Source organism: Neolamprologus multifasciatus, chromosome 10 (assembly GCF_963576455.1).
Source record: "Neolamprologus multifasciatus chromosome 10, fNeoMul1.2, whole genome shotgun sequence".
Classification (NCBI taxonomy): Eukaryota; Metazoa; Chordata; class Actinopteri; order Cichliformes; family Cichlidae; genus Neolamprologus; species Neolamprologus multifasciatus.
In genome coordinates this window covers 10,644,173-10,669,536 of record NC_140448.1, presented here as the reverse complement: position 1 = coordinate 10,669,536, position 25,364 = coordinate 10,644,173, and the positions used below count along the sequence as shown (strand labels likewise).

The 25,364-nt window shown below is 42.2% G+C and overlaps 1 protein-coding gene across 1 annotated transcript in view; it reads left to right on the top strand.

Moving 5' to 3' along the window:
- lhfpl7 (LHFPL tetraspan subfamily member 7) overlaps positions 1-25,364 on the top strand; it is a 128,895-nt gene that overhangs the window by 29,662 nt on the left and 73,869 nt on the right. The window contains exon 2 of the mRNA XM_085173882.1: positions 6,440-6,578. Within this exon, the coding sequence (XP_085030008.1) occupies positions 6,440-6,578 (139 nt within the window). The remainder of the gene's footprint in view (positions 1-6,439; positions 6,579-25,364) is intronic.

The window sequence follows — 25,364 nt, the reverse complement described above, 5'->3', positions numbered from 1 at the left end:
CTTAAGTGGTCTAAAACTAGACTAAAACTAAAGGAAATTAGAATTTTAGATGCCTAAGATCAAAAGTTACATACATATATATGACACAACATAAGAAGGAATACTTGGGTCCCCGTGTTTTTGTTCACACATCAGTGATGCTCAGAGGACGCCATTGTCATGTGAAATTTTCCGTTTGCCCATTTGTGCCATGCAAATGCAAACGCTCACATTCCTGTAAACAAACCTGGCTCTGTGTTACCAGTTTTTACCATCATTCTTTATCTCAGTAAAATTCGTCTCCACTGTACTTCACTGCCCACAAACATGTATCTCATATCTACAAGTGGTTTTCTATGGCTGATAATATCTTGTGCATTTCATGACTCTGTGTTTCCACCTCATGGCCTTACAATAGGAATTCCCCCCTGAACGTGTATGTTGTACTCTCCATGACTTTCTGTTTGCGTCCCAATGAGTGTCTGTGTGTCTGTGTGAGAGGGTTCAAGAGGGAAAAGCATGCACTCCCATGTCCTCCTAAGTGCTCCTGAATGTCACATCCTATCTGCAGCCTGTCCCTGAGGCACAAATGGACACTCCATCCACTTGTCAGGTGATTAATCTCCGCTCCTCTCTCTCTCTCCCTCGTCTCCTCTCCGCCTCGCATTCGCTCTGCACACACACCTTCGTCGGCCATTCTCCGGACCACCACACACACACACGCATACTTATCCAAATAACGCTCCCTCTCTCAGTCACTTCTCGGTGAAGATCAATGAGGGGACGGATGTATAATTCAGCACATTGCTTTAGAGGCCGTTGCGGGGGGGCGTTTTTCTATTAGTGCTCAGAATGGCAGCGTAATCGTGGTTCCACTGGAAGATGATGAAGTTGCACGACAAGCGCAGAGGGCAGCACAGGTGAAAGGAAACAGTTTATGGAAAGAGGAGAGGACAGGAGAAATCTCAGCTGATTCCTGTATAGGCGTGTGTGATGGCTGAAGCAGAAAGACCTCTGGTGTTTAGGAAGCATCCCAGGAAGCTGCGTTACAGTGCAAATGGCATCCTCAAGGCAGAACACGTCAAGGCTGATGCTTTAGTGCGACTGCTCAGCTTTGCTGAATGCTGATTACTGATGGAAGGGCTGAGGCAAGCATACAGAGGATGAGGCAGCAGTTGAGTGCAGATGATACACCTGCACAGGTTCACTACAGTATATACTAAAGCACGCACACACGCACACAATAGAGCGCTCCAGCAATATGGTAAACTCGTCACGTCTGCTTATTGCTGGATCCGCAGTGCTCTCGCTTCACCTCTTGTCCTCCATAAAGACGAGGCATTCGATTGTAAAGTGGAGGAGTTATTTCTGTCAAGGGCCGGCGCTGAGCATTAACTGTCTCCTCCGCCCGCCGCTTCTGGAGAGCAGAAACCCTCCGTTTTCCACAGCCCCACGCTGAAACATTTTGCCCTTCCGTCCAGACTCGGAAAGGCAAAGTGCGTTTAATGAGACATGTCTTGCAATCTCCATCTTGTAACTCCCCATTGAAGAGACAATGAAATTTCATTGGCCCGTACAGTGTAATCCCAGACTTCCATAATGTAATTTGAAATCAAAGAGTCCCCTTCATGATGTCCCTTTATTACTCAAAGCAGCTGGATGGCGCTTTTTTGTGTGGCTTTTTGTATTGGAGCAGGTTATTGGTCTCCAGCCGGCTGAGGATGTGGATCATTTATTGTGGGAAACCAATAAAGCTTCTTTATGACAGTGCCAGGTAGGCTTACATTTGTATCATTGCTTGTGGCCTTTAGTTTTTATCAACATTGTAACACTTGCGTGGTTATATTAGAGGCTGCAGGCCAGTTAGGACTATTGTGGGATTAAATGGTGCGCTCGTGGGTTATTCTCTGTATTAATTGCGATTGTGACGTTGACGTTGCCCCTTGAGTGCTTGAGCACACCTTCAGTCACAATATCCTGAGAGGATTAGTTTCCAAAACAAGTTTTCAGAGTGCAGCAGAGTGGAAGACAAAGAGATTAAGACATGTCTGCTTGTCTCATTTTGTATTCAGCTCAAAATATATATATATTTTTTCCCCTCGTCACAATTTTCCACTCTTTCAACCCTCCGCGTGTCTCTCCAGCTGTTGCGGTGGCTCGACCAGTTATTCACACATAATTACAATCTATTTAGGAGGAATCAGTGAAAAGACCAGCACTCTTAGCAGCTCATTTTCTACTAAATTAACTTGCGCTCCGAACGACTCAAGTACAGGCCTCCTAAATATTTTTGCATTGTCTCTAAGTAAAATAGTTTTTTTTTCCATTAGAGCACACTCACACATGAACACAATATTGGAATTAGATGAATTGGGACACTGTTAATTGAAATGTTGGTTGTTTTCCTGTAAAAATAGCCCTGTAGTGCTCTGATAGCCTTTATTAGTCTCTGGGGCTGTGTTTAAATGGCACACAGAAAATGTCATGTGTATAAATCTATTACTGCTTGCAGATAAATAAGCTGGTGAAAAATGGGGAAAATACACAAATAAGCTTGATTTGCAGCTTACAGTGTTAACACATTTAGACTTTGTTGTGATAATTATCGTTGTTGAACTTAATTCATATGATTCCGAGTTCATAACTCGTCTATTATTGTTTAGGTAAAGCGTACCTGATGGCTGTCCTCCTTCTCTTTGTCTGTACTTTCCTATATGAGAAATGATGTACCTCTAAGTGTCACAGTGAATTGAGAACAGCAGGGTGGGAGGTACGCTGCACACTCTGAGCCCACGGGGCGCGCCGAGATCAAGCAGTGGAGAGAAACGAGACATTCCCCTGCATACATGAATATCATTCTGGTTAGAGGGGAAGATGAACAAAGGACACCGAAGTTAATGCCTTATCTGGATTTTTAAGTGCATCTTATCTATTCTTATTTCACTGACATGCAGGCATAAAGAAACTAAGAAAAAAGGAAAAGCAGCTGTGGTCTTAATGGCATATAAGAAGCATCTACAGTATATTCAGTATTTGTATCTTAACAATCCATCACATGACTGCTTACATGCGGAGGGGGTGGTGGAATTGATCAGTCCTAGTTATCAAAGAGTAAATCCATAAGGGGATAAATGTAGTCTCTGCAGAAGCTCCTTAAAGCTGTAGCTCTTCAAGTCGTCACCAACAGGCGGCCATACTGCTCGTAGTCTAACCGAATGGAATTATACAAGAAAATTACATTAATGCTAAATGTATTACCGTAGTAAACTCTTGCAAATTGAAAGTCTGATTGAATATGCATGATGTCTATTTGTTTATTTATGTTTGATTTTGTGCAGAAACCATGATGGTGAAGGTTACAAACTGTGAAAACTTTTTAAAGTTTCACTCAGTCAGCCCCAGAGGTTCAGCTGGCTTCCCTCCTGCGCTGTCTATATAGGCTGTACACTCAGTTAAAAATGAATGATAAGACTCGAGTTGACACGTTGGCATGAGACAGTACGTGCAGCCTATTCAGGTTGCATGGGCAGTCCACAGCTCCTCCAGGATGGCACTTCCATACAAGCTGTCAGAAGAAGGTTTACTGTGTTTCCCAGCACAGTCTAAAGAGTGTGAGGGAGATACCAGGAGACTGCCATTTGTGAGAAGAGCTGGGCAGACCTGGAGAAGGGCATAAACCCAGCAGAAGGACCTGCTCCTTTGTGTGAGGAGAAATAGGAGCACTGCCAGAGCCCTACAGAATGACCTCCAGCAGACTACTGACCAAACTGTAGGAGACACAAAGGTGGAAAGAAGGCCTGATGTCCTTTAGTGGGAGCAGTGCTCACAGCCCAGCATTGCGCAGCTAGAATATATTAGTCTACTTCTTTAAAGTCAATAACAAGTTTTCTTTCCATGTATTTAAAACATGTAAGATTAGGCTCCCTTAATACTCTGTTTAAATAAAAATTGTGTTTATTACATTAAAAAGAATTATTCATACCCAAGGAGCATGAATAACCAACATCAGTATCTTCAGAATAGACAAGCCTATGGGGTAAAAAAATGGTGTCCCAGCCACATCAGGTCATTCATCACTTTTTCGTGCCCTCTGCAAACAGCTCTGGAACTCATTACAGTCAGAGCGGCTTGCCGCCTTTATGTATTTAGTCGTTTGCTTGTTTTTTCTATATCTGTAGTGTTTTATTTAAATGCTCAAACCGGTGAGGAGGTTTTCTCCATTTGCTTGCACGCTTGTTTGTGCTGTGTGGAGCTTTCTGGGCAGCTGTGCATGACAAAGGAAGACCTAAGTGGCCAGATGCTGCTCTGCTGGAGGACTGAGATATTGTCACTGGGCTTAACAATGATGGAATTAGACTTTAAATTAAATTTAATGAAACCTTTAATGTTCCTCCGAATGATTTGCAATAAAATCACTTATCAGCTCAGAGAGTTCCTTTTTATTGCTTTATAGCTGTATTCAAGGTGCCCTTGAGCAAGGCACTTATCCTACACTTCTTAAGAAGCTAAGCCAGATGTAAATGTGTGCAAATGCACTGTTTATGTATGCTGTCCATTTGTGAAGCAGACCGGATATTCTCTGCAGACCTGGACAAATAAAGGTCAAAAGAATAATGATCATCATTGCCACCAGCATTACAGCACTTCAGTATTTCCCTGCTCCCCTTTCTGCCAAACACCCAGAACAAGCTAATTAAATCTTCTGTCGGGCATGGAAATCACTCCGCTTTCATCCTCCCTCCATTCACGTCAGTCACATCAGGAACATGCATAATGACATGTGTTTTAGGGCTGTAATTCCCCTGTGAATGTTAGACATTTCCCTCTGATCGCCCCCGCCCGCATGCTAATCGCTGATGTGGCGCTGTTTTGAGCCCGCTGTCTGTGCGCCGTGCTTGTCGACGACGGACACCTTTTAAAGTGTGCTGATGAGGGTGTGTGGGGGCTTTCTCGAGAGTCAGTTTGAGAGGATATGCAGATCAAACCACTCCACAAAGACACACAGGTTGTTCAAGCTCACTCGCACACAGACACACTCTCTCTCAGGGCTAACGCACTGTGTGGCTTTTAAACTTAGCTGCCACTTTTTAGGAGTCTCTAAAACTAGAAGCAGAAGAGGACAGGTGAGCACAGGTGATCCCGGTGAAAAACAGTTAAAACATTCATAGGACAAAGAGCCAAATTCCCCAGGATGCATGTTTATATAAACTTAGTACAAAAAGAAGGAATTTTGTCTAGCTCAGTTATTTCTTTGATGTAACAATGCTTCGTGGCAATGAATCTTATACTGTTGGAAAGCCAGTTTGTTTCCCTTATAATGAGCCCATCTTTGTAAGGTATGAACAGCAGAGTTGAGTATGTGGGTTGCACCAATAAAATACTTGTCAAATCTGCTCTGGAACCGAACTCTATCCTCCAAGATGGCCACACTCGCCCCCACAGAGCGGGGTTTATCAGAGAGTACCTCCAGAATTTGGGAGTGGAGAGGATGGAATGGCCTGTGTGCAGTGCTGACCTCAACCCCACTGAACATGTGCAGTGCTGACCTCAACCCCACTGAACATTTGTGGGATCAGCTTGGACGTGCTGTCCTTACCAGGGTGACCAACGCAACCACATTGGCTGACTTGCGGCAACTGCTGGTTGAAGAATGGGACGCCATCCCACAGCAGTGTGTGACCAAGCTCGCTACCAGCATGAGGAGGAGGTGCCAGTATGTTGTGGCTGTGCATGGATCTTCTGCATGCTACTGAGGCCTCTGTTTGTTAAAAGAAGACATGTTTAACTCGCCAATAGTTCTCGTTGCTTCAGACTTCAGACAATCATCCAATCCAAGACGCCAAAACACCAAACAAGAGCAGCTGTTTGGCATTGGCAAAGAAGATTTGGTAACTTTTTCATGGGCTCAACCCATATACTCAATGTGTTCCTTACAAATGCGGCACCATCAAAGGAAAACAAACAGGCTTTCCAACAGTATAGGATTTAATGGCAAGAAGCATAGAAAAAAATCGACCAAACACCTTACTTTTTGTTCTAAATTTAGTTGTGGTTTATCATAAAAGTTGTGGAGGAATGTCTTCTCTCTGTTGGCCTTCTGCCTCTGTTTGGCTTCTCCTGCTCTCAGCATGTGTGTGATTAAGTGAAGGTGTAATGAATAAGGACGGTGCCCTCTTGTTTGGCCTTGCATTGCTGTTTTCCAGCTGAGAGAGCTAATAACCTGTTAGTGGGGGATTAACTGTGAGATTACACAACACCAAAGTAAAGACTTTTTGGCTTTGGGGATTGGTTTCGAATTTTGTAACAAATCCCAAATCTTTGACAGTGAGGTAATGACAGGAGCTTTCCACATTTGCTCCCGCTGCTCAAAATGTGGGTTTATCGACGTGGTGCTCAGAGTACTTGCGGGCGAATCGGTGGAGATAAAATTAAATTGTCCTGTGTTTGTGTTTTTCCTCAGACCAGTGCGGTGCTGTGTTCGGGAGGCTGTGCTCTGCTGGCTGTCAGCTCCCTGTTGGCCATCATCACCATCTTCCTGCCCAGTGGAGGATGTGAGAGAAGGATCTGCACCCTGGCTGGATACATGCAGATGGCTGCAGGTCGGTAGAGACGTGAAGACACACATCAGCACAATCGCATACATACTTACCGATCCATAAATGTATAATTTTTGAGATAAGAGATTACCTTCTTATGAAAGATGATGAAAAAAATATTTTTAATTGAACTGATTTCAGTTTTTTGCTTTGTGCTGTAAGACATCCTTCACTACTCCATGCTCTATTAGACTATTAGATCCATTCTAATAGCACTACCTGTTACTGGGATTCTATATGAAAAATACAAAAAAAAAAAAACAGCCGACCTTGCCCATCGGTCAAAAACAAGAGCAAAAAAAAGACACAAGTTGAGGACAGCTGCAGCTAGGCAACAACAGTCCGCATGGAGGGACTAAGCGAGTGAGATGAAGGCGAGGATGGATTTAGAGCCCGCGGTAAAAAGACAATTATGCCTCCTTAACACAGGTCATTGGTTCAGAGCTACATGTGACTCATCAGGCCGCTGGTTTCCCTCTAACAGAGAAGTGGTCCCGTAAACAGAGAGCAGTCGTGTCGGCACTTGAGCTTAATAAACCAATAACGACCACGGCTGATGTCGCTGCTTAGTACTGGCCTTCACACTTCTTGCTTTGCGCATTGGACCATTTTAATGGCATGTGGTACAAAAGGTGAAGCATTTTTCTGCAGTTGTATTAGACGATACGGTTCATGTGTGCTTCATTTACAGCAGAGTAATTCCTCATTTGTGCGTTAGACCGACTGTAATATGTGAAAGATGCTTACTGTGCCTCTCCTGGTTTAAAAAAACAGTATTTGATACTGTAATTCTGTGTACACACACCATGCTGAAAGTTCTACATGTGACGTGAGATTGAGCATCGTGTGTAATAGTCATAGACTGTATATAAAAGATGGAGGTAGCATTATGACCTCCATCTTGATGTGGCTGGACGTGACCACAGGGTGGAGTACTAATTCATCAGTCAATGCTTGCGAGCTTCCTTAGCCCCATTTACACAGGATTACAGACTGATTTGGGATTACCTGGCAACCACTGGTCACTAGGGAAAAAAGGAGTATTCCCTGTCGGTGAGTATTTCCTGGAGTATTTCCAGTTTGCCAGCAGTGATTGTTTTGGTCAGTGGCAGAGTTTGGTAGTGCCTCCTCTACTTTCTACACCGGCAGCACCCCTAGCTAAAGCAAACACAGTGTTTCCACTGTTGAGAACTGTTTCCTTCTCTGAGAAAGGGCGACTACAGGTGTCCTGACCTGTTTTTCTGACATTATATGTAAAAACTTAGGGGTTGAGTTGCCCCTACCCACTCTGTTCAGATACACAAACCCTTGATTGTTACTTTTTGTCTCCTCTTATTTATTTACATAAACTTTGTCCTCACCTATAGCTTATTTAGAACCCTGCAAGGGGCATTTAACTAAGCATAATTAGAGACTAGATTCATTGGCCAGGTTAAATCTTTATTGACAAAGGTGGACTTTCACAGGCTATGGTTAATGATGTGTTTAAAGTGGTTCTTATTGCTTACAGCCAGACTCTCATACCTCTCTGTCTGACTCCAGTATCAGATCAATGTTGCTTTGGGAAAATGAGAATAAGTCTTTGGCAAGCCTCTGGTGTGTGTGTTTTTATGTGTGTGTGTGTGTGTGTGTGTGTAATCCATTTCTGTGTGTCTATTATAGCTACAGCTTTTGCTAAATAACAATGCGAAGCGAGGAGCTGAGTCTTTGTTCCGTTTCCAGGTTGACTCTTGTCTAGATAGACAGAGGTTTCACAGAGCCCACAAAGCCCCGAGGAGGGTAGATCAGAAGAGTGTTTGTTTTCCCAGCACTACAAGTATGTGTGTATGTGTTGAGAGAGTGCTATCAAAGTGGGCTGATAAAATGTAGCAAGCAGATTAAGAACAATGGTTTTCTTTGTGCTGTGCATATCATCAGTTTGGCTTTTGACGGTGTGAGTTTTCTCGCAGATTGGAAGAAATGAACTGCTAGCAAGATTCTCTTTGTCACTTTTCTCCTTCCAGCAAGAAGTGAAACCTGTTTTGATCACCATGTTTTCTATAGTGACTGTGACAGACAGTGGAAATGTCAGCATCCACATGTTGTGCTGTGTTACTATATTTTGAGGTGCTGAAAGTAACTGAGTCAAAAGAAGTGGAGAACATTTTGCTCATCACTACTTAGTTGAGAGTTCATTGGAATGGATTAGAGTAAGGTGTGAATATACAAAGATTTGAGCTTTAGTCACTTAGAAGAGGTGTTTCATGTTTCATTAAAGCAACATTAGAGTGCAAACTAATGGAGCAGAATAGATAGCAAGGATGTATTTGATGGATGAAATGTGTAGATGATATATAAACGGATGTGATTACGCCATTTAAAAAAAATTGCATGCCTTTGATGTTTGTGCATTGTCTAATGTTTAGATTGTCTATCTGAGTGTTGTTTTCACCATGTAAATGGTAAATGGTTAATGGACTGGTATTTATGTAGTGCCTTTCTACTTGTTTGTGCACCCAAAGCACTTTGTCAATACAAGTCTCATTTATCCAATCACACAGACAGTCATACAATGTTTTTATCTATGCCTAAGCGCTTTCTAACATTCACACACACACTCACATGGATACATCAGGGGTTCACTTTCTTGCCCAAGGGTACTTCGGAATGCAGACTGAAGGAATCAGGGATTAATCCCCTGCCATTCCGATGGTAGATGACCCACTGTTCAACCTGAGCCCCTGCAGGCTCTAAACACCTAAAGCACCGGGTATTCCCAAGTACTAACAAGACCTGACCTGCTCAGCTTCTGAGAGCAGACGAGGTTGCCCTGTTCAGGGTGGTATGGTCCTAAGCCATGATGCTATAAGGGAAAATGAAAACTTGATTGCCCCAATGGAACAGGATAGATTTCCTTGATCGCTATCGGCAAAGTCCTTCTTGAAGGAAGTCTTTCCACTTGGCGACCATCTTGACAGCACCTCCAAATAGTTATTTGGGCAGTGATTATAAAGTCTGCATTTAAATGACATTGGAATGAAGGCGGGAAGGTGGTGTAACAACTGCATGTGTAGAATCACCAGACATGAAGCAAGAATATGATGAATAAATGATAGATGAGACCAAAAGTAAAACACCAAGTTTTGAGACAAACCTTGGTGTTATTTCTACTAGATCTGTAACAAAATAACAAACACTTCCACCTATTCTGCCAGGTGTGAGCTGGTCTTCTCTGTTGTCACTTAAAACACTTAAACCATGAACGTATTCAATTATATTAAACGTTAAGCATGTTGTGGACGTGCAGTTTAGGTTAAAGTTAGCTAGCACTGTGCAATAGCTTTGAGCAACATGACAAGCAATAAAAATGACTTTGAGATTAGCAAGTAAATGTGTTGTCCCTTTAGTGGTGCAACGCAGGGTTGTCATGTTTTCCTTTGCAAAAGTGGGAAAAATAATTTGCTGACATTCATATTATTAAAAACCGAAAATCTTCGATGTCTGAGTGAGTCTGGTGAAAAAAAATCTAAAGTTGCTGTTTGTCAGCGGAACATAATGCACTCTCCGTAGCATGAGCTTTGTCGAGGCACTTAGCAGCAGGAAATTGTGGCTATCACCACAAATAATGGAACTCTTTGTCATAACTCAAGAAATGCTGTTACAGCTCAGCCCTGAAAACTTTCTGTGACAGCAGAACTCGGTTAGTCATTAAACCCTTCACACTGTGCACTTAAATATACTCGGTTCAGCAGATAGCAGTAGCTGGGATTAGGAGTGGGGCACACGGAAGGGAAAGAAGTTACACTACTGTGACGTGTTTAAATAGTTACAACAATAGTTAGTATCAATACAGCAGACCAGGGGTTCATTATATTATGCACAAGTTCCCTGCAGTTAGAAATAAAAGCTCATAGCTGCAGGGAACTTGCAGTTATGAAGTGCAACTGGATTGATTATATAAAGAGAAACTCGCCATGTGGAGATTTGTCTACGGTTACTATAAAGTTTGGCAGTGTAGGTGTGTTTGTATTGGGAAGATGTATTCTTTAAAATGTGAAACTTCTAAGGGTACATGTGATGGTGCCCACTGTGGTGAGGTGGCTAGTAGGGCTGGGCGATATGACCCAAAATTCATATTTCGATATTTTTTAGCTGGGTGGCGATATAAGATATATATCTCGATATTTTTTTAAAGCCATAAGTCACACTGTGTCCCAGATGTCACACAGACATTTTTATTTACATACAGCATAGATTTACATGAAGAAATTACTCAAAAAGAAATGAGCATTTATTAAATAATCATGCTCCATAAATAAAAGAAAACAATGCTGTTTTTGTGCATAACAAAAAGCTCATAATTGTGCAGTCAAAATGTAAACTAACAGACGCTGAGCATAATAACAAAGACAGATTTCACAGCTGCTCTGTTCCCAACTTCTACTGCGTGACTGACAGCCTTGAGTTTGAAATCCTCTTTGTAACCATGTCTCTTAACAGGTGCCATTTATGGCCCTTATACACACACAATACGGTAATATTACATTGAAGCACAGTACGTATCACTCCGCGAGGCTCCAGACTACGGTAGCCGTAATGCTCCGACAATCCATCAAGCGCTTCATCTCCGTAGCTTACCAAAGTCGTACTAAAACATTTTTTGACAGATTGCTGAGCGCCGTGTACCACCTAAAGTCGGTTCGCGGTCAGTAAGCACAACCTGAATTCATACATAAGGCGCGCTGTCAACTTTTGAGAAAATGAAGGGATTTTAGGCCGTGCAGCCCCTCTGGGCTGTCGTTAGCATGGTTAGCTCGTTAGCGTGGTTAGCTCATTAGCGCGGTTAGCTCGCTAACACGTTGACACCGTCCAGCCCCACAACTCGCTAACGGAGATTTGCCGTGTCCATCTTGTCGCTGCCTGCAGGTGAAGCTATGGGGGAGGAGGGGGAGTTGTGTTCAGTGAAGGAGAGGTGAGGCCGAGTAACGTTGCGTAGAGACAAAAGTGGACAAAAGAGAGGCAAACTTGTGGCTCCACAAGTATAATTATAACGTAACATAGACTATATCACTATAAAGGATATTGTCACATCTTATATCTCGTATGAAAATATATCGATATTTTTTAAAAACTCGATATATCGCCCAGCCCTAGTGGCTAGCACTGTTGCTGCACAGCGAGAAGGCAGCAGTGGGTTAGGGCTGCTCGATTATGGCAAAAATGATAATCATGATTATTTTCACTGAAATTGAGATCTCGATTATTTGACGATATTTATTTAACAATAACAATGTATTGAATAATGACTTTAAAGATTGTCAAAAAATAATATAAAATAGTGTGCAAATACTGATAACAGTGGAAATGTTTGCAATATAAAAAATAAATGAAAAATGTAAACATCTATGTTTAGTGAACTTTGCAGTGTTGCTCTGTGGTGCAGCTACGACACTGTAGTTTACACACTATGTCTACTTGATCCACGTCTGACTCCACGAACCCATAATGTTTCCACACCACTGAAGTTTTTTTTACCTCTCTTTTCAACCAACGGCAGTCACTCTCCTCTCCAAATAACTTCTGCTTAGCTTTCCGAGCTTCCCTCGGGTCCTCTTAATCAGCGGTCCCCAACCCCCGGGCCTCGGACCGGTACCGGTCTGTGAGTCGTTTGGTACCGGGCCGCGAGAGTTGAGGCTCAGGTGTGAAATGTATAGTTTTCAGGGTTTTTATCGGTTTTTCAGCGTTATTTTGTTATCGTTTTTATCGTTCACTCGCTTTTCCTTGGTCTTTTCAGTTGTGTTATGAATAAATTTTCTTTTTTTCGGTACCGGTACTAGTTTTATTTTGTTGTATTTATCCGCGACAACTTAAAGGCCGGTCCATGAAAATATTGTCGGGCATAAACCGGTCCGTGGCGCCAAAAAGGTTGGGGACTGCTGCTCTTAATTGTTGTGACACGTGTTCGAAATGCAGAGAGGTGCGCTCGATTTGCAACACGGAGCAGCGCGAGAGTAAAGCACGAGGGAGGGGCTAATAATCGGCTCAGTCATTTTTAATGATCGTTGAAAGCCCAGATCGTAATCGAGATTAAAATTCGATTAATTGAGCAGCCCTACAGTGGGTGGAGTTTGAATATGGAGTTTGAATCCACCGGCTGACTGAGGCCTTTCTGCGTGGGTTCTCTCTGGGTCCTCTGGTGTCCTCCCACAGTTCAAAGACGTGAATCTTAGGTTAATTTGTGATTCTGAATTAGTTGTAGGTGTGGATGGATGGATGGATGGATGGATGTTGACTTCTTAAAATGTGCTACATCTTGTCCCTACCTGTCACAAGACGTTTGTACTTGTAGCAACATTGCAGGAAGAGGTTCAACTCTTGTTCCACGTTGTCACATGACATGTTATATTCTTACACTATATGAATAAAATTCAACTGAAAAAAACTCTTCGCTATAAAATACCTTTGAAGTTTTCATTCACATTAAAAGTAAATCAAAGTTTTTAAATTCATTTTTCAGTCAGGTTGTTCCAGGTATCTTGAAGAGCTTAACACAGTTAGCCCCTAAATAGCTAAGAAGCCTAAACTAGAAGTTTTGCCTGGTACTGCTTACACACACACACACACACACACACACACGCGCAAACTTTATACTCTGAATACTCAGACACATACATGACTGCCTTGGTTAAACCAGGAAAAGCCTTTTTTCCAGGCAAAACTGCCCAGCTCTTTCCTTTTACAGCCCAGTGGTCCTGTGGGTGCAGTCCAGAATTAGATGTGAACTTGCTAACCCTCCAATGGTTCAGCTCAGCACTCAATACAGCGGTTCAGCTGCTGCACCGCCAAGCACTGCTGCCATCAATGTTTTACGCTCAGAGAGAGGGAGGCAGAAAGTTTCTGTGCGCTACGGCAGGGAGCCTTTTCTCCTGTCATGCATATTTCATCGGCCTGTTCTTCTTAGTGGTCAGGATCTATCGGATTGGACGGCTCCTTCGATGCGCTCTGTATGCTTGCAATGAGGATGATTAGAGAGGAAGACGTGCACAAACTCATCCTTTTTATTGTGTGTTATATTCATGTTTTTCTTAGAATCGTTCACCTCTTAGTAACAGAACCTTTACCTTAATCTTTGTTGGTAATACCGGTTTATTTTGCTCAGACTCAGAGGCAGCTGAGGGCTGGGTTGGGGGTTCGTCATGCTACAGTGTTCAGGCAGATTCTCGCAGTGCTGTTATCTGTTCAGGGCTGAAGACATGTCACACCCGGGTGAGTGTGCAAGCACTCACTACAAGCTTAATCTCAGCTGTTTCCCTGCAGGGTTATAGCCATATTAACATATGGAGATCATTTACATTATGTCCTTACATAAAAACATGCTGAAGAGTTTATTTGCTGCATTGATTGTTTTCCTGTTTTTATTAATTCGACTGCAAGTCGGTACTTTTCCAGTTCAAATGTTTTAGTTTGAAAACAGCTCTCTGGGAGCTTCGTGGGTTGAGCACTTGAAAGGGATATGCCTGAAGGCTTGTTTTTTCTGCTCTTGAAAGAAATATGAAGCACAGTGTTGTTTTTTTCCCTCACTTGTACAGTTGGAGTTGTTTGTGTAGCTCCATCTGGAGTAGTAGCAACAGCTCAGGCTTTTCGTATTGTTACATGCAGAGATAAAAGGAGTGAAATGGCAATCGATAGTTAAGTGGAGAGCCATAAGTAAAGTCTGGCTTTACTGGTAATGGTTTTTAAATATGAGAAGTTTGTAAATCCAAATGATCCAGAGCCCTTGGTTGTCTCGTTTGTATCTTTAAATGGCAGGACTTTAGGCAGAAACTACAGAAACACTATAATTGATATTTGACTTCCTAAAGAAAAGACCTTATTCTTGCATAGCAACTCAAGTCCTACATACTTCTATAGTTAGTAGTATGCAGTCATTTTCTCTCCATGTACACTTTTGTTGTACTCAAATGTTAAAAAATTGTCTGTGGAGCTCTTAACACTTTTTACATATAGTCTTCAGTCACACAGAGCTAGAGACGTATTGGCAACCATCTTGCAACCACTGGTCGCAAGGAAAAATGTGTATTCCCTGGCTGATTGCAAGTGATTGTTGGAGGTTGCTAGGGCTCAGTGTAAAAATCTTTTGCTAAAACTCCTGTTGGTGTCCCCTCCCTGATAACTACCAGTCGCAAGGGAAAAGTGTGTATTCTGCTGCTAGTCGGCATGTGGTTGCTGGAGGTTGCTGGCAGTTGCTAATGTGAAATTGTTGCCAGGCCTATTTGCTGACTGGTGTTCAGGCCTGGGTGACTGAGGCCTCAGTGGTCACCTCCATGGCTTTATAGTGGAAAATAGGTGGCCCACCAAATAATTTGAACCAGGAGGAGACTCCATTATCAGTATCAATTATGATGTCAGCACTAGATAGCTAGCCATAGGCGGTATATTACTTTTTGTAGACATTGCATGCAAGACCACAAACTAATTGCATTGTGGAGTTGTTTAGTGTGTCAGTGTGTGTAAATCCATCGTCCTAACTACAATAATTTTTATATCATAATTGGTAAGTAGCGTTTTGACATTCAGAGTCAAATGTTGCAAATAATTGGAGAATGCTTCATGTGCAATTTGAGTACCGCACAAGTACGTATGCATTGGGAACTAGTGTATTGCATGAACCATTCCAAACACAGAAACACTAATAGTTCTGCTGTTTTTAGCATTTTTTAGACATTTTTTGCAGCAGTTGTTGTAGTTTATATTGGCACAAAACACATTTTGTGCCAGTATAACAACAATCAGTGAGAACTGAACTTAAAGAAAAAGTCATTTAAATATAGATTTTTAACTTAGTTTTGTGGCTCTAGGGATTGTAATTCTGAATCACTTTGGTCCTGACTACATTATCTCAGCAAACACTGGATAGATTCCCAGTGTAGCACCGGCATATAATTGTCTCTCAGTATTCAGATGTTAGCAGCATGCTAATATTTGCTAATTTGCAACCAAATCAGTTGCTAAACCCTGAACATTAGGCTGTATCTGCCTGTGGAATTCAAATTTTTTGAGCTTGTTATCATATTGGCTCCTGGTCCACATATTCATTGACTCAGGATGAGTTTCTTTCTCATGCTCAAGCTTATGCGTTCCACCAAAACAGCAGAAACAACTGGGCCATTTTTCTACTATCTGCCTATATCACAGTACTTTAAAGAACTGCATTTAAATTTAAACAGTGACACCATGGCTGCACTTTCCGATGAATCAATGAATCCTGCAGTCGCAGCAGAATGAATAAAAATGACTTTGAAATTAGACATTTTCGTTTGTGGACCAACTTTTTGCTGGCAAAAGTTTGTGATTTGCAGCTAAACTTCACATAACCCAGGCTGTACGGTGCGCAGTGAATACTTCCCTTTATGGATCCCCTTTGTACAACCTTCTGAAACTGTGCCCACTTATCTTCATCCTCATCAGGGAGAGTCCTTCAGTGTTTTCTCTGACCCTGGCTGCTTGGGGAAGGAAAGGAAGTGTGTTTTCCTGTGTGTTCCCTCTCTCACACGCACACACGCATTCACACATCAAGTTTCATTGTGCTGATGCCGAGGAAGCCCGACTTGCTGTATCAGCGTTCCCTTGGGCAAAGCCGCTATGCAGATGTCCTCAGAAGCATGGTGATGAAAATAGGAAGTTGCTTTGATCAAAGCACCTGCTGTGTTATTTCAGTGCCGCTGTCGCTGCCGGAGCCCATATGGTACCCGCGCCAGGTGTCAATCATGTCTCCGATACAGATGAATACATTTTCCATATCAGGCTGGATTAGAGCGACAGACTCTATTAGCAGAATGTGTTCCTCCAAAAATGAAATTACGCTTAGTGAGTTTTTCTTCCATCACTCCGTGAGTAAGAATGATTGGACCATCATTCATGTCACTATTAGTATTCAGAGAGTTCTTCCTGGAAAATGTCTTTGACTGAGTGGCAGAACTTTTCTTAGAGAGCAAACATTACCAAGACTTTTATTTTTTATTTTATTTTTTTGATCATCTTTGCCCTTCTTGAAGCTTCCTGATGCCTTCGGGCTCTAAACGTAGCCGTTCCCATCCCTTTCACTTTTCTACATTTCTGAGGGAGCAACTTTCGGTCAAGCGCCTTGCTCAAGGAATTGGAGTTTTTAGTTTCTGGTCAGAGGCTTTTCTGCTCCGCCCTTCAGGCTGCTTGCTTCTCATTTTATATTCTGTGTGTCTGAGAGTGGGTGTGCAGTGAATCCGTGCTTCTTTTTCTAACACGCCAGTTCTTCATATTTTATCCTTTCATCTTAACTCCCTAATAAACAGATCTTTATCACAACCGCAAACAGACAAGACCCCTAAACGCTGCGCGCTCGTTTGCTGTCAATGGCGGGCGTTTCATTCTGTTTCATCACAGCTCGACCAGCTCGAGGCTTTCGGCTCTCATTGATTTAGCAAAAATTAAATAAAAAAGCAGAAGCAGAGCAGTGGATTAGGCGTACACCCTGTACTTACACTGCTTTGTTTCGTGCGTCTGTTAGTGTGACCCAGTTTAGGTGCAGTGTGATGTTGGCACGATAACCTGCGTCTCACGGCGCGCGCTGACATCAGATATCAGTCACAGACGTGCGTCTTGTCACGCCGGTGTGCGTGCCGCTTGCAGGTTGACAATAATGTGACTGGTCACCGTCGCCGCCTCCCACAATCTGGGTGTTTTCTTCTGAGTTTGCGCTCTCAAGTCTCATTAATTAAACAGAACAGAAGCATATTTACACAAAAACAATTAATATTTACTGGAGAAACACTCCACGAGCACTTCATCTGCAGGCCTGACAAAGCATTTACTAATACGCAGCATGTTTGAATCATCCATTCATTACATTCTGCCGCTGTATCCCAGCATCTGTCGCGATTGTACCCAAATGGATAAACTCGGCCTAATGTGTGCTTATGAATCAAAGCCTGCGTGTGTTTGCATATTTGTGTATGCTACGCTCACTCATTGGTCTAATCTGATGTCTACTGTAATTATGAGCACGGCAGCACTTGGCTCTGCTCGCTCACTGATACATTACCCACAAAAACCACAGTAATTGGTCTACCAGTCAATTAGAGCTGGACTGTAATTAAGACTGAACTTTCATCCCGTCCAATTCATCAGTTTTCTTTTTAATTTACTGGAAAGTCCTCTCGTAGGCTTTGTGTTCATTATTATGAGAGGTTTTTTTTTAATCTATCTTTAATGTGGCCTTTGAAAGTATTTCTGTCCTTTGATATTACTCTTCATCAAGAGGGAAGAGTGTCCAGCATGTTTCTGAGATTTTTTTTTCTCCAATATTAATGTTCTTTACAGTACTAATTAACCTCCCCTATCTTTTGTATAAGCTGGAAGTCCTTTGATTATCTCTGCTTCTGCACACGCTCACCCACAGTGAAAGTCTCCTGCCATGTGGTTGTGCCTTCCTGAGTTGTGTCACGGCAGCAAGCAACAATGACATGTCGATGGAGGAGAGGAGGTAAGATGAACAGAGGGAGATTGGAAGAAGGGAAGTGGGAATTGCACCCCTTTGTTTCTATTTTCCCCCCCATATTTGTTCTGCCGGACCGCTGCAGTCCTTTCACATCTGTCAGACAGAGGAGAACCATCGCCAGGTCCAAAACATGTTTATCTGTTTCTTATTCCTTGCCTGTCTCCCTTCTCTTCCTACTCCTCTATCATTCTGCCATGAAAGCTGCAGCCAACACACACACACACACTTACCATTTACGCACATTCGCACACATTCACACACATTCACACACAGGCACACTCAAAGACTAGTGGCTATGCATATTACATGAGTCCTCCACCTCTGAAGGCCTCTCTGCTTTTTTCATTTTGCAACTTACAGCAGAGATGATGAGGTCGAAGCTGGTTCTTGCACTTAAGGGCTGTTTCCTCTCTTTACTGCAGAAGTTGCAGTTTATGGCTAAAGAGGGTGTGTACTGCAATTTCAAACATCAATATGAAATTCAGTAATGTCTTTGTGTAATGATGTCAACAGCTCAGGCCAGGAAATTAAAGAAATGATTCACTTCTTGCTGGTGGTGCTCAATCAGCTAATCAGATCAGATTTTCCATTAAACCCCGCATACAGTGGCTTGCAAAAATATTCGGCCCCCTTGAACTTTTCCACATTTTGTCACATCACAGCCACAAACATGAATCAATTTTATTGGAATTCCACATGAAAGACCAACACAAAGTGGTGTACACGTGAGAAGTGGAACGAAAATCATACATGATTCCAAACATTTTTTTTTACAAATAAATAACTGAAAAGTGGGGTGTGCGTAATTATTCAGCCCCCTGAGTCAATACTTTCTAGAACCACCTTTTGCTGCAATTCCAGCTGCCAGTCTTTTAGGGTATGTCTCTACCAGCTTTGCACATCTAGATACTGAAATCCTTGCCCATTCTTCTTTGCAAAACAGCTCCAGCTCAGTCAGATTAGATGGACAGCGTTTGTTAACAGCAGTTTTCAGATCTTGCCACAGATTCTCGATTGGATTTAGATCTGGACTTTGACTGGGCCATTCTAACACATGGATATGTTTTGTTTAAACCATTCCTTGTTGCCCTGGCTTTATGTTTAGGGTCATTGTCCTGCTGGAAGGTGAACCTCCGCCCCAGTCTCAAGTCTTTTGCAGACTCCAAGAGGTTTTCTTCCAAGATTGCCCTGTATTTGGCTCCATCCATCTTCCCATCAACTCTGACCAGCTTCCCTGTCCCTGCTGAAGAGAAGCACTCCCAGAGCATGATGCTGCCACCACCATATTTGACAGTGGGGATGGTGTGTTCAGAGTGATGTGCAGTGTTAGTTTTCTGCCACACATAACATTTTGCATTTTGGCCACAAAGTTCCATTTCGGTCTCATCTGACCAGAGCACCTTCTTCCACATGTTTGCTGTGTCCCCACATGGCTTGTGGCAAACTGCAAACGGGACTTCTTGTGGTTTTCTGTTAACAATGGCTTTCTTCTTGCCACTCTTCCATAAAGACAACTTTGTGCAGTGCACGACTAATAGTTGTCCTATGGACAGATTCCCCCACCTGAGCTGTAGATCTCTGCAGCTCGTCCAGAGTCACCATGGGCCTCTTGGCTGCATTTCTGATCAGCGCTCTCCTTGTCCGGCCTGTGAGTTTAGGTGGACGGCCTTGTCTTGGTAGGTTTACAGTTGTGCCATACTCCTTCCATTTCTGAATGATCACTTGAACAGTGCTCCGTGGGATGTTCAAGGCTTGGGAAATCTTTTTGTAGCCTAAGCCTGCTTTAAATTTCTCAATAACTTTATCCCTGACCTGTCTGGTGTCTAAATCCAATCGAGAATCTGTGGCAAGATCTGAAAACTGCTTTTCACAAACGCTGTCCATCTAATCTGACTGAGCTGGAGCTGTTTTGCGAAGAAGAATGGGCAAAGATTTCAGTATCTAGATGTGCAAAGCTGGTAGAGACATACCCTAAAAGACTGGCAGCTGTAATTGCAGCAAAAGGTGGTTCTACAAAGTATTGACTCAGGGGGCTGAATAATTATGCACACCCCACTTTTCAGTTATTTATTTGTAAAAAATGTTTGGAATCATGTATGATTTTCGTTCCACTTCTCACGTGTAAACCACTTTGTGATGGTACAGTGCAAGCCACTGTACATGTTGGCGTTCTCTTCCTTTCTTTTTTCCAAAAATAATATGCAATATTCCACACAAAAAAAGTCAGAAGTCAACAAAGTTTGCTAAGAGAAAAGTGTTAAGTATTAACTACAGCTATGTGCAGGTGCTGTGCTGTTTGTCGTGATTGTTGTACCTGTTTTTAAGTAGATCTACAGTAGATGCTTACTGGTTACACTTATGCCAGCAGACTGACTCAGGTATGGTCACAATAATATGACTTGTGGACGCCTCCCAGGAATTCCCACCAGTGACTGTTTGAGGAGAACAACAGCCAGGATGACTCATTGTTGTGTCTGTAGCAGTTTGATTGCAGCTGCTTTGTCCTCCACGTCTGGGCCCTCAGCCGTAAAAACACACGCTTGGATGCACGTTTGCGCGTGTGCGCATGTTTATGCGTGCTTTGCTTTGAGTTACATTTCTCTCATGTCGTTTTATCCTCGTCCCTCTCATACAGTGATTGATCTTCTTCTCAGAGGCTGCTCATAGCTTGTGCTGCTTTGCCGTGTTTTTGTTTGTACCATCTGTGTTATGGGGGATTCTGGGTTTTTGAAAGTCATTTTGAAGGATTGAGACCACCGGTAACTGTCTATCTAATGTTTCTCAAATCACCCTTTTTTACCTGTGTTTATTATCTCCTCATTTGCGTTAAGTAAATAAATGTGTTTGCTCTTCTAAGTGAATTAAAAATGCTCCATTGGATTTGTACGCTGACCAGACTACAGTAAATTCCTGCACATGTACCGTAAGTAAAAATCATATCATGAGTTCATAAGCTGCACCAGGGAATCAAGTATGGGGAAGCTAAATAAGGAAGGTGGTGGAACGCAATAAATGATCAGCTAGATAATATTTAGGTAATATTTTCAATGATGGTGTAGCTTCTTCAAGCCTCTAATGCAAGAAACAGTGGGGGAAGTGATTTCACCTTATATCTGTTACATAATATGTATTTTAGAAGAGACAAAATAGTGGATATAGTGGACAAAGGATGTTGAAGATGGAGCTGCCAGGTAGGAAAAAAGAGGAGAGGTTGATGGAGGTATCAATAAGGATGCTAGGGATAGGGCGATCGTGGCTCAAGAGTTGGGTGTTCGTCTTGTAATCGGTGTCGGTCGTTGTGTCCTTGGGCAAGACACTTCACCTACTGCCTACTGGTGATGGCCAGAAGGGCCGATGGCGCAATATGGCAGGCTCGCTTCTGTCAGTCTGCCCCAGGGCAGCTGTGGCTACAACTGTAGCTTGCCTTCACCAGTGAATGAATAGTGGTATTGTAAAGTGCTTTGAGGGGTCCTGAAAAGCGCTATATAAATGCAATCCATTATTATTATTGTTATAGGTGTAGGGATGAGGGCAGATTTATCAAGAAATTCCAAAAGCTTGACAGTTTTCAAGAGAAACGTTTTAAGCAGAATCTGTAACTTTAATTTTTAGGCAATGATCAAACTAAAGTCTTTTAGATATTTTTTGTCTTAAGCAATAATTTTGGGCCATTTAGGCAAATATCTGTACATAAACAAATAAAAACAGATAAGCCAGTTCTGTCTAAAGGTAATAAGCTAACTACCAGTTCCAAAACTCATGAGACTGGATAACGTATCCATCACCTTTATGTAAAAGATAGACAAAGCTACTGTGATGTGTCTATAGACGATTTTAAAGCATGAAATTTTGCATTTTGGTCGTTGCATCTTTGCATTTTTTATTTTTTTGTAAGATTTGATCCCACATGGAGCAGTGCAGTGTCGAGATATTATCTAACGTTTGGTAAGCAAATTCCATCCATAATGAAGACGTAAATGGGTGCATTGTACAGAGAATTTCAGAATCTCGCAGAAAATAATTGCAGTGATGCTTAAAAAGGCATCAACACCTGAAACTCTCAATTTTTTAAACTACAAAAACCAAGAGACAATTCACAGTTAGCTAACAAGGCCAACAGTTCCTCTCTTTTTGCAGTTTAGTAGTTTGCAATTTAGCTAATGTGTTCAGACAAAAAGGACTCTTGTGGTTGTGGCTTCATATTTATTGCCTGTCCATCCATCCATCCATCCATCCATCCAGCCAACCATTCATACGTCAATCCACTTATCCAGTATAATTAACTCTAAGAAAGTAAATATACACGTTATCCAAAAGTGGATCTGCTTCTTTAAATATATTTTGTTATACTATGATATGCTCAACTTAAATGCATCCACTTGTGGTTTTATTTCTATGCACAGCTGATAAAATGTACACAAATAATATTTTGCACTTGCTGAGATATTCTCTCTGCATGGACAGTTGCTGATCCAGCAGGTCTGCACAGATAAAAGGAGAAAGCAGCAGTAAACCGGGCCATGTTTGAGCTTTCAAGTGTCCCCAGCAAAGGAAGAGAGAGCAGCAGAGGGAATATTTTCTCACAAAAACATCACTACTTGGCTGGATTGTAGCCAGTATCAGGGAGATTCAGGGAAGGATGTCAAAGAGTGGTGAGATCTGCAGCAAAAACAGGTCAAAGTTTGTTGGTTTTTCTTTGAGAAAGTAATGTCAAACCACAGATGGATAGAGCCAGCATGACATCCCCCTTTAGTTTTTTGCCCTCAGTTGCCTCATTTTCACAATGCTGGCTTTTGGAAACCTAAGCACACAAACAGCGGATTGACACTACAAAAACAAAAGGAAATGATTTAGAGGTCATTAAATAAGGTAAAAGCTGCATTCTTTTATTAGCTACTTCAGCTGTTAGTCAGGTTCTTTGCCTGTCTGTCGACAGCAGTACTGTGTGAAGTTGTATGTCATCTGGTGGTGGCCAAGACAGCGCTGCTGGCATCAGTTCTGCCACAAATGACTGTCTAATCCGCTAGAAAGGTTTTCAGTTATCATCTGAGTATCTTTTTGTTGTTGTTGTTTTTTTTGACAACCTTTTATTCATGTTATTATATATAGAGAGAGAGTAAAGCACAGTTTCAATTACAGTTCATGTGTCATAGTTTGAGGATCCTAATGAATCACTGATCTCTTTTACACTTGATGTCCTTGTTTGTTTATTGCTGTGCTTTCATTTGGTGATGTGGTGAAGCTGACTTGGATCTATTGCAGCTACATAGGAAAATGCAACAGGCAGATGATCTCAAATGCTGAGTTACTTTGGAATGTTTTAGATACACAACATTTGGGGGTTTTTTTGTTGTAATTTTGTACGACACGTACAGTAAGTCTTTGGTAAGACAAATCAGTCTTTTGTTTGTTCAGGCAGACACGAGCTGATAGTGTATCACAGCTGCTTCTAGAGGTTCACTATGTGAAAGTGAGTCACTGTCTGCACTCCCCTCCGCCTGGAGACAACAATATATTACCCCAGTGAAAGATGCCTGGCACTGGCTGAGATTAGAGACTGTCCCATGCATGTAGGTCTAGGTGTGGGCTTCTGTGTATTTAGATGGCCACATACCACTTCATCTTTATCAAATAGATGGTACCCGCAGGTGCAAGGTTCTCCCTTTACACACACGCACAGCCCATACCTGATGTTAGAGGCAGGGCTCCACATTCCTATCTTGACCACATTGGGCCTCACATTCACTTAACTTGATGCTTCTTAAATCACACACCTGCTCTCACCTGCAGTGCTTTCTGTCTGTCTGGCTTATAGATAACACCCACATATGCACACACAGACACAAACAGAGTTTTATCTGTTCTATCTTTTATTCTACGGACAAAGAGAATATGATATGAGGTTGATTGTAAGGTATCATATATAAAGGAGGACCTCAGATCGAGACCACAGGCTTGTAGAGACACGGGTATCTTTAAAAAAAAAAGTCAGCTGTGTACTGTTCTTTCTCTGTCTATGAGCACCACACTCACATATTAATGTCCACATGTCCACATGCACATATTCGCCCACACATGATTTCAGTCATTTTCGTGCTGAATTTCATCCTCATGTTTCATCCACAATTCCACAGAGCCAAAGCTCCAGGTGTCTTTATAGTTATATGAAACTGGCATATGACCAACAGTAACGATTCAGAAACTGATCGTGCCTAATGTCTCTGTAATAAGCACTGTTTAAACTGAGCCAAAGTAATCTACAGAAGATTGTATTTTTTAAGATGAAATTTTTAGGTTTCAATGTGTTAAAATGTGGCGTTTCCTTTCATTTGTCCTCCTCCTAATCGTTCTGTTGACCTGAGAGCTTTGCTCACCGCCACATCAGCCTTTTATGAATTCACGTTTGCACGCTGATGTTGAACACACTCACACACAGACACACACCAAGCGCGCAGACAGTTCCCTCCTAATTGATATGTCCTGTGTGCGTCGGGCTGCTCCTGCGGCTCACGCTGATTGATCCGCTGATGGGATGGATGCTCCCCAGCTTGTGATCTAATCTGTTACAGCAAAGACATACTCTAAAGATACAGACAGTACCAGAGAGAGAGAGAGAAGGAATGATCTGCCTTTCCTCTGCTCTCTCTGTCCCAACTCAACCCTCACCTCACTCCCCTCTCTGATTACAGTTAAAAGAGGGCACGTCGCTGGAACACACAGACAGGGAGACTGATGGAGTGACCGTCCAGTCCAACAGATTAAAGTCTGGTCTCTCTCAGCAGCCTCTTATTCATTCAGTCTTTCAGCATGTGACTGAAAGGTCAAGATGAGGCTGCTGGGCAGAAAGTGAAGGATGAATGAGATGAGATCATCATGTCAACAGCCAGACTGTTTCACCTTGTGCTTCATCGTGTCATCCTTGAGTTTGGCTCAGCTGACATGGAGATCTACTCTTCTTGCTGTACACTTCGGCATAATGAAATCATATTGTGACATTTTGTAAATACTGGCACTCAGTTATACAGCTAAACTCTTATTTGAGTTAAAGTTTGAGTGTTTGTACATGCAGTGGTAATGCTGATGTGTAAACGGGCATATGGTATAGTAATACTACGCCATATGCACGTTTGATACCACCTTATTACAACTAAGCACACCTTATTTGTTGGAGGAAAAAACTCTATAGTTGTCCTCAACTGAGCAATGTGTGTTAAAGAGCTTGACAGTCTGTCTTCAAATGAATTGGTTCAAAGCTGATTAGGCCCAACCATTCCTAA